Below are 15,000 nucleotides of genomic sequence, written 5' to 3'. Positions count from 1 at the left end.
CAGCAGCAGCAGCAGCAGCAGCAGCAGCAGCAGCAGCAGCAGCAGCAGCAGCAGCAGCAGCAGCAGCAGCAGCAGCAGCAGCAGCAGCAGCAGCAGCAGCAGCAGCAGCAGCAGCAGCAGCAGCAGCAGCAGCAGCAGCAGCAGCAGCAGCAGCAGCAGCAGCAGCAGCAGCAGCAGCAGCAGCAGCAGCAGCAGCAGCAGCAGCAGCAGCAGCAGCAGCAGCAGCAGCAGCAGCAGCAGCAGCAGCAGCAGCAGCAGCAGCAGCAGCAGCAGCAGCAGCAGCAGCAGCAGCAGCAGCAGCAGCAGCAGCAGCAGCAGTGGTAGCAGCAGTAGTAGTAGTGGTGGCAGCAGCAGTAGTAGTAGTGGTGGTAGCAGCAGTAGTAGTAGTAGTGGTAGCAGTAGTAGTAGTAGTGGTAGCAGCAGTAGTAGTAGTAGTGGTAGTAGCAGTAGTAGTACCTTGGCGAAGGCCTTGGTGCAGGATGGACAGACGAACGGTTTCTCTCCTCGGTGTCTCCTCTCATGATCCTTCAGGTGAGACTTGTGTTTAAACGCCTGCAGACAGACAGGTGAGAGACAGACAGACAGGTGAAAGACAGGCAGGCAGGTTTGAGACAGACAGACACAGACAGGTGAGAGACAGACAGGCAGGTGAAAGACAGGCAAGCAGGTGAAAGACAGGCAGGCAGGTGAGAGACAGACAGACAGACAGACAGGTGAGAGACAGGCAGGAGAGAGGCAGACAGGTGAGCTCACCTTGTCACACATCTGGCAGGCGAACGGCCTCTCGTTGCTGTGAACTCGTTCGTGTTTTTTCAGGTCTGGAGCTCGAATGAACGATTTCCCACAAACGTCACACCTGTAGGGTTTGAAGCCCGTGTGGATCTTCAGGTGTTCTAAAACACACAGGTGAGGGTGGAGCCAAACAATTTGCCTCGGTGAAAAATGTATCATCTGTAAAATGTCCATCATCTGTAATATCTAAAGCTTTATACTGTTCTTTATCTGAAGACATCAGAGCTAGGTGAACGTACCTGAGTACAGGTGTGTTAAGTGTTTTTACCTTTCAGGTGAGCATGGGTGGTGAAAGCTTTCGTGCAGATCTCACAGGCAAACGGACGTTCTGCTGAATGAAGCTTCTCATGTTTCCTGAAGACAGAGAGAACAGGTGTGTCGATCAGGTGTGTTAACCAGGTGTGTCGATCAGGTGTGTTAACCAGGTGTGTAGGTCAGGTGTGTTGTACGTACCTGAGTCTGCTCTCGTCCAGGAACGTCTTCCCACACACCTGGCAGGCGAGCTGCTCTCGGTGTCCGTACAGCAGGTATTCAAACTTCATGTCGGTCGTCGCCGTCGACCAGCCAGGCGGCTGCTCGTCCTTCACCTCCCCCATACTGTCTGCAAACGTCAGCGTCTGGGTGGCATGGTGCTCCGCCCCCAGCTCTTTAGGCTCCGCCTCCATCTCCGTCACCACATCCTGGTCATAGCAGGTCACCTGGAGAGGTCACACAGGTGTGGTCACATGTGCTGTTTACCTGTCCTTAGGTGTGTGGGCCTGTATTGCTATCTTTGTGAAGACCAATTTCAGCGTTAAACCATAGTAGTGACAGTGGACATTTTGGTCGGTCCTCACTACTTCAAAGGAGTGAAACTGAAGTTTCAGACTTGGTTTTAAGGTTCAGGGTAGGCTCAGGTTCAGGTTAGGCTCAGGCTCAGGTTAGACTCAGGTTCAGGTTAGGCTCAGGCTTGGCTCAGGTTAGACTCAGGTTCAGGTTAGGCTCAGGCTCAGGTTCAGGTTAGGCTCAGGTTCAGGTTCAGGTTAGGCTCAGGCTAGGCTCAGGCTCAGGTTAGGCTCAGGCTCAGGTTAGGCTCAGGCTCAGGTTCAGGTTAGACTCAGGTTCAGGTTAGGCTCAGGCTCAGGTGAAGGTTAGGTTCAGGTTAGGCTCAGGTTCAGGTTAGGTTCAGGTTCAGGTTCAGGTTAGGCTCAGGCTCAGGTTAGGCTCAGGCTCAGGTTAGGTTCAGGTTAGGCTCAGGCTCAGGTTAGGCTCAGGTTCAGGTTAGGTTCAGGTTAGGCTCAGGCTCAGGTTAGGCTCAGGCTCAGGTTCAGGTTAGGTTCAGGTTCAGGTTCAGGTTAGGCTCAGGCTCAGGTTAGGCTCAGGTTCAGGTTAGGTTCAGGTTAGGCTCAGGCTCAGGTTAGGCTCAGGCTCAGGTTCAGGTTAGGCTCAGGCTCAGGTTCAGGTTAGGCTCAGGTTAGGCTCAGGCTCAGATTAGGCTCAGGCTCGGCTCAGGTTAGACTCAGGTTCAGGTTAGGCTCAGGCTCGGCTCAGGTTAGACTCAGGTTCAGGTTAGGCTCAGGCTCAGGCTCAGGCTCAGGTTAGGCTCAGGTTCAGGTTCAGGTTCAGGTTCAGGTTAGGCTCAGGCTCAGGTTAGGCTCAGGTTCAGGTTAGACTCAGGTTCAGGTTAGGCTCAGGCTCAGGTGAAGGTTAGGTTCAGGTTAGGCTCAGGTTCAGGTTCAGGTTAGGCTCAGGTTCAGGTTCAGGCTCAGGTTAGGCTCAGGCTCAGGTTCAGGCTCAGGTTAGGCTCAGGTTCAGGTTAGGCTCAGGTTCAGGTTCAGGCTCAGGTTAGGCTCAGGCTCAGGTTAGGCTCAGGTTCAGGCTCAGGTTAGACTCAGGTTCAGGTTCAGGTTAGGCTCAGGCTCAGGTTCAGGCTCAGGTTAGGCTCAGGCTCAGGTTAGGCTCAGGTTCAGGCTCAGGTTAGACTCAGGCTCAGGTTCAGGTTAGGCTCAGGTTCAGGCTTAGGTTAGACTCAGGCTCAGGTTAGGCTCAGGTTCAGGCTCAGGCTCAGGTTAGGCTCAGGCTCAGGTTCAGGTTAGGCTCAGGTTCAGGTTCAGGTTAGACTCAGGCTCAGGTTCAGGCTCAGGTTAGACTCAGGCTCAGGCTCAGGTTAGACTCAGGCTCAGGTTCAGGCTCAGGTTCAGGCTCAGGTTAGACTCAGGCTCAGGTTCAGGTTAGGCTCAGGTTCAGGTTAGGCTCAGGTTAGGCTCAGGTTCAGGCTCAGGTTAGACTCAGGCTCAGGTTCAGGTTAGACTCAGGCTCAGGTTCAGGCTCAGGTTAGACTCAGGCTCAGGCTCAGGTTAGACTCAGGCTCAGGTTCAGGCTCAGGTTAGACTCAGGCTCAGGTTCAGGTTAGGCTCAGGTTCAGGTTAGGCTCAGGCTCAGGTTAGGCTCAGGTTCAGGCTCAGGTTAGACTCAGGCTCAGGTTCAGGTTAGGCTCAGGTTCAGGTTAGGCTCAGGCTCAGGTTAGGCTCAGGCTCAGGTTAGGCCCGCCTACACGTCGTATTCGACAGACTCAACATCTTTGTTCGGTACAGAACAGAAACCGCACCAGAATCATTTTAATGTTTTTCAATGAAAATGAGATTAATGATGTAAAAATGATCATTACCTCCAATATCGCGAATCGTACTGCGATTGCAACATCAGTCAAAATAATCGCAATTACACATTTTTTCAAATTCGTTCGGCCCCATCGGGAATGCAAAGAGGTTCCTCACAAGTGCAGAAAGACAAACACGGGTGCGTGTACCTTGTGTACGTCCTCATTGGTCAGTTCTTTCAGGATGGCTTCCTGGACACGCAGCGCTGCACTGGGAGACTTATCTAGCTCCTGATTGGCTGACGCCTCGACGAGGTCATCTGTGGTAGGCGTGTCATCATGCTCCCCGAGAACCTGCGCGCACGCACACACACACACACAGAATACAATGTTACAGCTGCTGTGATTGATCATTAATCACTGATTTTACCGATTGGTGTAATTGTACCTCAGCGTCAGCAGCCAGCTGAGCCTCGGGCGGCAGCGCCATCTTTACGATGTCATAGGGAAACTTCTCTTTGTCCTCTGATGACACGTCTCGTTTCTGAGGACACATGAACGCATCGTCACACAGGAGGAGCAGCTTTACCTGACTGACAGGTAAACGACAAACAGAGACACACAGTGCGGTCACGCGTCAGGGACCTGGTGACATCATCAGTGACATCAGCAGTGACTGATGTCACATCAGGACATTTCACTGCACTGAGTTGTGAGAGGTTTTGGACAACGTTCAACAGATCCCGTCTCCGCTGAGGAAACATCCTCACGCCACGTTGGCACCAACGCCGCCGCCTGACAGGCCGACGCACTAAAGCATGATTTTAACTTTGCAAAGTTCCCGTCCAGACACGTTTTGTGTGCGCAGAGTAAAAATACTCTGTGATTAATATTTAGTTTAACATGGTTATCCCACATAAAGGTTTAAAAACTGACATGTACTCTTCCTCCCTCACTGAGAAGTTCTGGATCTATAATCTAACGGGACAGAAAAACAGCAACGTCTCTTCGCAGAAATCAGGACCCGGTTGCTCGAGATGATCCACAGGTTTGTTTTGAGTCGTCATATTTAAAAAATGCAGACATCTTCTCCAGAACTTGGCAACTCACACCAAAACAGTCTAGATGGATAAACAGCACTACAGGTGAGAGGAGAAATACGTGTTTGGGGTGGACTGTCTCTTTAAGAAAGCCCCGTGGATGAACGGGGAAGCCTTAAAAGCACCTGTAGAGAGACTGAACGCAGGTGGAAGTCCAGTAAATTCATTTCTCGTTGCTCAAGGAACGAACTAACTTCATACACCTGTAAAGTAAAAGCCAGGGACCAGGACCCCCCGACTGCAGACGATTCACCTCCAGCCGACTGGGACAAAAGTCTTACCTTCTTCATCGAAAAGAGTTATCGCGTTAGGGCAAATACCACCCCTCCCCCCTCTGCAGTCGGCCTCCCTCGCCCCTCCCTTGATCCTGCACGGCTCTCCGGCCCCTGGAGATCTTCTTAAAACCACTTGTGTTCAAGAGCTGCTGGAGCGACCCGGTTTAGATCCTACAGACTTAAAAAAACTTTGTCCAATTTCCAAACTGACCTTTGTATCAAAATCCTACAAAAGGTAGAGCTGGACCGACTACTACAGGCACTCAGCAACACTTTCGGTCTGGGATCCACAAACCACAGAAGCCTCCGTACCGCACTCACACCACGAGCTTCACGAGCTGCAGAAGCCGTGGCAGCAGCGCTGAACTTTATGCAAATTAGCAGCGACACACTGAAGCAGCAACCAATTGCAGATCGGTATTTGATTTTCTATACCTGTACAACGCCAGTCTAGATTCAAAGAGGGGACTGCGGACTATATATATATATATATATATATATATATATGATGTATTCTGTGTTTTAACGTGGGAGTTTTGGGAGTTACGTATTAGATTCATATGATTCCGACCGGTCTTTGTCTGCGTACAGTCTGCTCTGCATTGAAGCAGGCGTCTTCTGCTACATTACAATCAGCACACTGATGTCAGCGACAGGTGTGTTCAGGTGTCACACGGCGTTTTAGATTCACATCTTTGACTTACCAGGAAAATAAACCAGAGCGAAGAACAAAGTAGAACTTCTGATGACCTGAAGATGTCCCTGAACACAGCGTTCATTACCTGTGTGAGTGTTACCTGTGTGAGTGTTAACTGTGTGTTACCTGAGTGTGTGTTACCTGTGTGAGTGTTACCTGAGTATCTGTTACCTGTGTGAGTGTTACCTGAGTGTGTGTTACCTGAGTGAGTGCTACCTGAGTGAGTGCTACCTGAGTGAGTGCTACCTGAGTGAGTGTTACCTGTGTGAGTGTTACCTGTGTGTGTGTTACCTGAGTGTGTGTTACCTGTGTGAGTGTTACCTGTGTGAGTGCTACCTGTGTGAGTGTTAACTGAGTGTGTGTTAACTGAGTGTGTGTTAACTGAGTGTTACCTGAGTGTGTGTTACCCGAGTGTTACCTGTGTGAGTGTTACCTGAGTGTGTGTTACCTGTGTGAGTGTTAACTGAGTGTGTGTTACCTGTGTGAGTGTTACCTGAGTGTGTGTTACCTGTGTGAGTGTTACCTGAGTGTGTGTTACCTGTGTGAGTGTTACCTGAGTGTGTGTTACCTGAGTGTTACCTGTGTGAGTGTTATCTGAGTGTTACCTGAGAGCAGAGTTTGTCGAGGAAGCGGATGCCAAGGATCTGTCCTGATGACATCATCAGGTTGACGTCTCTCTTCTTGACGGAGATCTTTGCCGTGTACATGTAGTTCAACACCTCCTCAAAGATATCAGAGCGGATAAAGTCGATCTCAATCACCGAAGAGTTGTCCACCTGAGGGGAGACAGACAGGTCAGAGTCGGTACAGGTGACAGTCAGTACAGGTCAGAGTCGGTACAGGTGAGAGTCGGTACAGGTGGCAGTCGGTATAGGTCAGAGTCGGTACAGGTCAGTGTCGGTACAGGTGGCAGTCGGTACAGGTGAGAGTCGGTACAGGTGGCAGTCGGTATAGGTCAGAGTCGGTACAGGTCAGTGTCGGTACAGGTGGCAGTCGGTACAGGTGGCAGTCGGTACAGGTCAGAGTCGGTACAGGTCAGAGTCGGTACAGGTCAGAGTCGGTACAGGTGGCAGTCGGTATAGGTCAGAGTCGGTACAGGTCAGTGTCGGTACAGGTCAGTGTCGGTACAGGTGGCAGTCGGTACAGGTCAGAGTCGGTACAGGTCAGTGTCGGTACAGGTCAGTGTCGGTACAGGTGGCAGTCGGTACAGGTCAGAGTCGGTACAGGTCAGAGTCGGTACAGGTGGCAGTCGGTACAGGTCAGAGTCGGTACAGGTGGCAGTCGGTACAGGTGGCAGTCGGTACAGGTCAGAGTCGGTACAGGTCAGAGTCGGTACAGGTGGCAGTCGGTACAGGTCAGAGTCGGTACAGGTGGCAGTCGGTACAGGTGGCAGTCGGTACAGGTGGCAGTCGGTACAGGTAAGAGTCGGTACAGGTCAGAGTCGGTACAGGTGGCAGTCGGTACAGGTCAGAGTCGGTACAGGTCAGTGTCGGTACAGGTGGCAGTCGGTACAGGTGGCAGTCGGTACAGGTGAGAGTCGGTACAGGTCAGAGTCGGTACAGGTCAGAGTCGGTACAGGTCAGAGTCGGTACAGGTCAGAGTCGGTACAGGTCAGAGTCGGTACAGGTCAGTGTCGGTACAGGTGACAGTCGGTACAGGTGGCAGTCGGTACAGGTCAGAGTCGGTACAGGTGACAGTCGGTACAGGTGGCAGTCGGTACAGGTGACAGTCGGTACAGGTGACAGTCGGTACAGGTGGCAGTCGGTACAGGTCAGTGTCGGTACAGGTGGCAGTCGGTACAGGTGGCAGTCGGTACAGACATTTATGTACGTGTAGTATATCTGAGGTATTTGCAAGTATTTAAACAGCACCTCATGTTTTTTGAAGAGTTTCTTGAAGTAGTTGGAGCAGGCGGCGAGCACGCAGCGGTGAGCTCGGAACTTGACGTCCTCGACCACCACAGCGATGTCGCAGTGCTCGCCCTCCAGTCGCTGCTCGTTCAGCAGCTTCAGGAAGATGCTCTTATGTTCGTCGTCCACGTACTTCACTGTCTCCGCCATCTGAACAGGTAAAAACACCAGGTGTTTGATTAAAGGCTCAGTTCGCCCGAATCACCAAACATTTTCTGTGTGTCTCCTGCCGTCAGTGGGTTAAAACCATCGAGTGTATATAAAGATGACAAAACATCTGGATCGCCCCCTGGTGGCGGGCTGCAGTACAGGTCATAAGCCCCGCCCCCTCCATGTTAGCAGATGGGACATGAACCAAACTAAAAACTCAAAGCACACGTCAGATAAATGTTTCCCAGAGATGGTTTCTGTCAGTTTAGGTCGTTCTGACGTTTGTTCAAGTGTTCGTTTCTCTGATAAGTTTGGTTTTAATTAGTTATTTCATGGGCTTTCACACCATGATTGACAGCTGACGCCGGCTTGCGATTGGGTCGGCCGGGTGTGTGGGCGGGACCTCGATACCGCGTCTCCACCCCGATCACTACTGCGCAGACTCTAGCTCTGAATGACGTCCCCGTGCAAGATGGCAGCTGCCGTATCCGGATATTTTGGCTTCATTTAGTCCAGCGGGAGGAAGAGGAGACGCGGCGGCCATCTTTATATACGGTCTACAGATCTTAAAGTAAGGCAGAAGTCTGTGCCGGAGATGTGTTCAGGGGTTTGGGGTCAGAATGAAGAACTCAGACATCAGCCGGTATCAGTCCCTCCGTCTGTCCTCTGGAGCGGCTGCTTTGTCTCAGCCAGCAGGACGTTTAAAAGAATTCGCCACACTTTAAATCATGACCACGGTATAATTACACCGTACACACTTATCAACCGGTAAACCCACTTTGTACTTAATTTATCTTGCCTGTATTATAGTGTTATATTTGATTTGCTCAGTGCTTCTCTTCCTGTGTGACTGACGGACAGCGAGCTGCTGGAACAGAGTTTCCCCTCAGGATCAATAAAAGGATTTCTGATTCTGATGACACCAGGATCAGGATCACTGATGTAACAGACCTCCAGGACTGAGGCGGTGTTACTGGGATTCAAACCCTCGGACCTCGGCAGTGCGGGACAGCTGCTTTTTTCACATTACTATTCTTTATTATTTGGGGGGTAATCGTGCTCAAAGTTCTTAGTTTTGGTCTGAATGTGTCAGCAGCCGAACCAGCAGTCAGCAGCTCCTGTCTGCAGTGGACCCGCGGACGGACAGACAGCTGTCTGTCTTTAGTGAACATCAAAGAGTCTTAAATAAGGTCGTCATAAATCATAAGGTCCCCCTGCACCAATACAGGAGAAATAAATAAATAAATAAGTAAATAATAGAAACATTGTGGGTCTTTCTTGCATGATAATTCCTGTATTTCTTGTCAAACGGTGCAACAGTTTCATCAGTATGTTTCATTTACTCCCGACAAACGATAACTCCAGTGTTTTTTTAAACAAAAATAAAAGTCCAACCGGCGCTGTGGCACAGAGTCCAACTGTCCTGCTTTGGACCCGTTTTAGTACAAAAGCCTGAACGCTGCCTGGAGAGCGAGACGTGCCGAACCTCGGCAATTCAAAATAAATCAGGAAATCGATATAGCGCTTTTTAAAGTTCCTCGATTATCCCGATAATGGAAATTAACTCGAGTGTTGTTTATCCATCCAGGGGGGGGACGTCGAGGTGGTTCGCTCCTGTAAATCGCGGGAGCGCACCTGGACGACGGGCTGGACTGGGAACACAGGGGCCTAACTAAGAAGGGCCGGAGCCGGCTGTAGGCTACTTCCTGCGGAGGCTCAGAGGCTTCAACATCTGCGACAGGATGCTGCAGTTAGGAAGGCCGGCTCGGTATCTACCGATCCTCCCGTTTAGGTGATCTGCGAGTTAAAGCGGTCGTACTCATCACTTTATTTTGGGGTTGAACCAGAACAGGTTGACGTGGTCTAACTTTCAAAAAACACCGTATTTTTACTCACACTGCTCATTACTGCAGCGCCTCGTCTTGAATGCTCCGTATTAGCAACCGAGGGAGGCGTCTCGCTCCTGCTGGATCTTTGTTGGGGGCGGCACCGAGGTAAGGACTGCTAGCCAATCAGAAGCAGAGGAGGGCGGGTCCTGACGAGCAGGGTAGCGTGATCCAAAACAAAGCCAGTTCAGCCGTAACTATGGCTGTACCCGAAACCGCCCACTTTACCAGCAGTACCTGACCTGTGTGTAGCATGCAAACAAAAGCTAGTGCATCGGACCAGTCTACCCCGCGTCCTGCGTCCCACAATGCAAAGCGCTGGAACGGTCACAACAATGTTTTTTTTTTAATCTTTGTTTAATCAGGCGGACTCAACAACCCGTCTCTAATAACAAGAAGTATAACTCAGAGTTAGATTTAAGTTCTGTCTGTTGTTTTCTGACCGACAGCTCGCTCAGGTTTACGATATCAAACGTTAGCTTGGCAGGCGAACAAACGTTACGGCTTTGTTACGGTAACGTCAGCAGTCGTTACAGATCGGCTGAGGCCGAGATTAGATTTGAATAAAATGTTCTAAGTGTTATTTAGATTTACATTCCTCCTGTCGTTTACTTCCCTCTCCAGAGCTAAACGCCGCGTGCATCGCTGCGTGGCGAGGCGCCACAGAGTGGGAGGTTCCTCATTTGTAACGGATTTATCCTCACAGGTAAGGGTTTAACTGCGCTCTGCCTCTACATCGCAGGAACAGCCCCGCGCCCGCGGCCGGACGGCGCCCAGCCTTAGTTAACGTCACGTTTAGGTGGAATTCGTGCTTTATGACGCGCGTGACATAGTGACGTAGATGCGTTACGGGGCTGGACCACGGTGGAGCCGGGTTCAGGCAGCTCAGGAGCAGGTCGCTCCCTCTGGGTGGACTTTGGGCTTCGTAACAAAACGTGAAGGAAAAGCCTCGACAGCATGTTCACAAGCTGCTGAGGAGGAAGCATCAGCCCAGCTGCTGGAGGCTCCTGGCAGAGCGGCAGACCGGCAGAGCCCCCCATCTGTCGGTGCCCGGTCCGGTCCCAACAGTTCATGTACCTCTTCTACCGCGGACACGCGCACCGGAGCGTGTGCACGCTTCACGATGCAAATAAGTGAACCGAGGGGACAGACAGCACGCAGGCTAACTGTTAGCATAGCACACTGGCGTTATTCTCCCGAACAGACCGGGTTTCATCTGTAAACATCCTCAGTCTGGGCTTGACCCTGGACCGGTAACGGACACCGAGTCCCGTTTCTACTCTGACCATAGTTCATTCCGGACTGAAGCGGGCTAGGCCAACGGCTAGCAGCTGCGAGGCTAACTTTAACTTTGCAGAGCAGCCGATCAGATCCGGACTAAACCGTTTTAGCTGTAAACCAGGTAGTGTATTAGCGGGAGAACAACGGTTTAACGGGGTTTTCAGACGGTGTAACGACAGCTGTGGTTACCGGCGAGGCTAACGTTAGCCTGTAGCTAACATGCTATTTAAACATTAAACAACATCAACGTCACCGGCGGATAAAGCGGCCTCCCGGTGATAATACAGGTGACCGGTGTTTACACGCCGAGCTCACCGGCGGTGTTTGACAACCGGAAAGTTTAGAGGAAATGTCGGTGTGTAACGGATGCAGCGTGTTTGATGTTTTTGGTGAAACTCGGGTTTTTGTTAAATGGCGGGCAGCCTGGCCTGCTGCTCCGCTCAGACACAAAATGGCGTTTATCCGCGAACTGTCCCCCACACACACTTTCTCCGGTAAACTTGCTGACCGACGACATCACCGGCCGGACGGTGAGCGGGCCGCGTGCTAGCTCGCGGACCCTTTGCTCCGCCGTCCCCGGGACCGACACGCAGGCACGCGAGCAGCGGCGGCGCCGCGGCCTCGGCAACACGAACGAGACGGGGCTCGAGCGGCCATGAACGGCTCGAGAGCGCGCAGGCATCCCCGCGGAAACGGCGGCCGCAGCGGGGGGAAGCGGAGAGCGCGAGCCAGGGGAGCGTGCTCTTACCGTCGCAGTGGCCCGGTGCGAGTGTGGTCCTCCGGGTGTGTCAGCGTACCGGGAGCCGGTACACACTTTGTCCGGTTGTTGTTGTTGTTGATGAGGACGAGCACAGAGCGGAAGGCCGCGCTTTGCGCCAGCACGCACACACTGCAGGGGCACGCAGGCGGCGGGCCAAAGATCCTCTGTGGGCGAGACGGATCACTACCTCTCACGCATGCGCCCTCCTCCTGTGAGCGGGCCTCTGAAACCGGGAAGCACGGTTAGGTTGCTCTTCCCTAAAAACATAAATCAAAACGGAGAGAGTTTCCTCCAGACTACAAACTAGTTCGAGACGGCCCTGATCCATATTTAGTGATTACCTGCATCAGAGCTGTGACATCACTTTTTCAGGGCCCAGTGTGGGAAGTTTCGTCACGTGACGTCTGTACCTTAAAGGTGAAGAAGCGAACAAACCGCCTTCCAGTAAACTAAACTTCCCGCCGCTTGTCATTTGTCTGTCTTTTTGCATAAAATTAAAATATTCGTCTTTTGACTTAATTTCTGCATCACTGGTCAGTCCCGCGTCGCCGGGAATCCCATAATGCCTTGCAAAGCGGTTCACCGTGTCCCATAGCGAGTGAACGGGGGTCGAGTTGTACTAGAAAACCTTGTTGTTACAGCTGTTGTGAAGGTGGAGGGAAAAGCCGGTGTCATGAAAAGGAGGGGGGCGTGGTATCCTTTAAGGGATGGGGATCGAGACCCGGTTTCTATAAGGACCCGGTTCCAAATTTCTCCAAACCCGAAAACCACCAAGGCCCGAGCTTATCGATCCTGCTATCGAGATTAGCGGGTCCTGTAACGCAACGTGTCATTTAAATCAGCTCACTGGTGCACAAACATACATCGATTGTCTAATAAAGTTTTTGAATGAAATTGAATTGCCTCACGGCCTCGTTCGCTTCATTTGTCCCGTGGTCAGTTGGCTGCGATGGCTACACGTGCAGAGCGGTCCGAGGCGGCGAGATGCCGTTTCTGTTCTGAGCTCATTTCGTGTAAAGGCGGAACAACGCCGCCGCTAAAGCACCGTTAGCACCGTGTGCTGCCGTTAGCTTCGGCCTCCTCCACCCACGGCGGGCGTGGAGCCCCGACTGCCCCCAGCTAGCAAGTCCCGTCCGTTGACAATAATAATCCAACCGATTATAATGCGGCCTCTTAAAGTGACAGTACATTAACCAACACTTTAGGATGAAGACCAAATAGTTATTGAAACATAAACAGTTTCATCATTTAGCACATTTGACCAAATGAAACGTGTCCCGACGACCCGGTGATGAGTTTAATGATCGGCCCAAAGAAGTTTAACACCCCCATCTTTATTGTTGGAAACATGAAGGCCGACAGGACGGAGGATTGTGGCGCCGCCCTCCGACCTGCAGCGGCCGGTGAACCCTCGACACGCCGCCCCGCGTTTCAGTCGTCTCTGAAAGTCACGTGCAGATAAATCACCTGTTGGAAGAAGTTTTCACTTCCTTGCCTGAAGTGAAAGTCTCAAGTACGCCTTTAATGTTTGACACTAATGAAGTTCGGGTGAAAGCCACGAACCCTTTAAAATCGACTTCACCGAGAAACGTGTTGCGTAGAGACGGCCTGAAGGCGTTTAAAGCCTAACGTGACGACAGTTCGCGACTGCTCGCTGTATTTAGCTTCAGTGTAGCTTTCTGCTGAAGGTGTGACTCGGACAGTTTGGACAGCGGCGGTCTTTGGTCTGCTGGACCGGCTGAAGAGGAAAAGGGCTGTATGAATATAATGTTTATTTGTGCTGACATGAAATATAAGATCAATGAATCCTTTACTGGTGCTCAGAGGGGAATATACTGCAGATAATGTACAGAGAAAGTGGCTTTCCCATAATTCTGTTAGCATAAACACCGTTTTATCTGACTGATGCTCCGTTCTCGTCTTTTCTGAGAATATTAACTGTAAATACAAACTCAGATGAAGTGATTTATTGCAGAAACACGCAGAAGGTGAAGTACTCTTTCTGCCCTGAGTAGTGTCTGCAGGTGTTCCCTATGTAGCCTGTGAGGCAAAACTGAGGAGCCACCTGTTGTCCTGCCGCTGTCTTCTGTTTGAGCAGCGGAGCGACGTTCAGGAAATCAGCCGCGCTTCTTACGTTCAGGGCTCTTTGTTCCGACGCCTCTTCACCCAGAAAACCAGAAACAACAAGAAGTCAAAGCTTTGGCATAAAAATTCTTTAATATCACGTCGTTAAAACTGTTCGTATAAATGTTCGATCTTAGCGAGTAACTCTAGAAATCCTCAACACGTACAATGACATCAGAGTCTAGAACAGCCAATCAGGGAAAAGATAATATTAATATTCTTCACCAAGTTCAGAAACATGAAAAAATATATTTAAATTAGAATATGTCTAAACCCCGCCCCCTCCCATATGACAGTCTGACTGTTGCTGTGGCAACGGCAGGAAATCCACACGCTACGCTTCCTGTCCATCGCCAGAACTACACTACCCACAATCCCCTGCATCAGACAGGGATAAAGAAAAAAAGGCAGGAAAGAGATTCTCTCATTCTGTCCTAATTAATAATCAATCATCACTAATCAATTAAAGCCCATTTAAAAATAACTGCAGTGATAAATGTTATAACGGATCATAATCAGTGTAAATATATCAGCGTCTATCAGTATTGATTAGATATCAGATTAGCTTCTAGATCAGCTTCTTCAGGTCACATGTGTCAGTCCATGAGGGGGGGCGGGGCCAGGTGAGCGCCCCGGCAGCCAATCAGAGCAGCTCGTACTGCCGCAGGTGCATACGCTGGATGATGTCACGACAGTCGTTGAAGACGCGGCGGATGTTTTCTGTGTCGATGGCGCAGGTGAAGTGAGGATAACAGTAATGTTTCCCATCGCCACTCGCCGTGCTGATCCTCTGAGAGAGACGGGTCAGAGAGAGACACATGACATCACTATGACATCACAACAACAGGAACAGGAAACTGAACTTTCAAACAAACCATCAAAGGAATTTACACACAAATCTAAAATGTTGTCAACACGGTTTGAACTTTCAGGCTGCTCAGAGTCACGCCGTGGTTGACGACGTCACGCCGCCGCTTGTTTTGCACCTCAGAGGCTGAAACGACGAGATTCTGTTCACGGCCTCGTCTCCGAAAACGGACTCATTCTCTGGATTCAATACGATTTTCTACATTTTACAGTTTGTTCAGTCAGCTGGACGCCTGAAGACGATGATGAAGAAGGATGAAGCGGATCAAAGCCACGCTCAGTCCGACTGATATCGTACTGCGCGGCGCCCTCTGGTGGCGTCCCCGGTATCTTCTGCTCGTCCTCGTCTGTCCCCTGCAGTCTCTCCTTCAGCGGGACACCTGTCCCTGATCTCGTTAGCTCTGCGCGAGCTAGCTGTCGCCTCGAGCTGCGTTCGTGTTCGCTCGGCCCGGTGAGCTCACGTTGGCGTGACTGAATCCAAAGTCTAACCTGAAGCCACCGGAGGTCAAGGTGGTCGTCTCTGCGGGTTAGATTTTCCCTCCATGTCGCCTGCCAGGCGTTCGTACTCGTCACCGTGGAA

General features: G+C 51.1%; 2 protein-coding genes across 3 annotated transcripts in view; both read right to left on the bottom strand.

Annotated features, from left to right (window-relative positions):
- The window catches only part of zbtb14 (zinc finger and BTB domain containing 14), a 15,552-nt gene extending 3,818 nt beyond the window's left edge, over positions 1-11,734 (bottom strand). The window contains exons 1-9 of one of the 2 annotated variants that reach the window (XM_044176777.1): positions 11,418-11,734; positions 7,314-7,502; positions 6,048-6,218; positions 3,819-3,914; positions 3,581-3,724; positions 1,246-1,490; positions 1,061-1,146; positions 754-893; positions 457-552 (exon numbers count right to left, since the gene is read on the bottom strand). In XM_044176777.1, coding sequence (XP_044032712.1) covers positions 457-552; positions 754-893; positions 1,061-1,146; positions 1,246-1,490; positions 3,581-3,724; positions 3,819-3,914; positions 6,048-6,218; positions 7,314-7,502 — 1,167 coding nt within the window. In that variant the 5' untranslated portion in view covers positions 11,418-11,734. Of the gene's footprint in view, positions 1-456; positions 553-753; positions 894-1,060; positions 1,147-1,245; positions 1,491-3,580; positions 3,725-3,818; positions 3,915-6,047; positions 6,219-7,313; positions 7,503-9,398; positions 11,340-11,417 lie in introns of those variants that run through there. The other variant, XM_044176776.1, reaches the window with a different exon arrangement.
- A 1,893-nt stretch (positions 11,735-13,627) lies between these two features.
- LOC122866737 (guanine nucleotide-binding protein G(olf) subunit alpha-like) overlaps positions 13,628-15,000 on the bottom strand; it is a 28,942-nt gene continuing 27,569 nt past the window's right edge. Inside the window, exon 13 of the mRNA XM_044176775.1 lies at positions 13,628-14,343. Coding sequence (XP_044032710.1) covers positions 14,197-14,343 — 147 coding nt within the window. The 3' untranslated portion in view covers positions 13,628-14,196. The remainder of the gene's footprint in view (positions 14,344-15,000) is intronic.

Source organism: Siniperca chuatsi, linkage group LG19 (assembly GCF_020085105.1).
Source record: "Siniperca chuatsi isolate FFG_IHB_CAS linkage group LG19, ASM2008510v1, whole genome shotgun sequence".
NCBI classification, from domain to species: domain Eukaryota; kingdom Metazoa; phylum Chordata; class Actinopteri; order Centrarchiformes; family Sinipercidae; genus Siniperca; species Siniperca chuatsi.
This window is presented reverse-complemented; position numbering and strand designations above follow the sequence as displayed.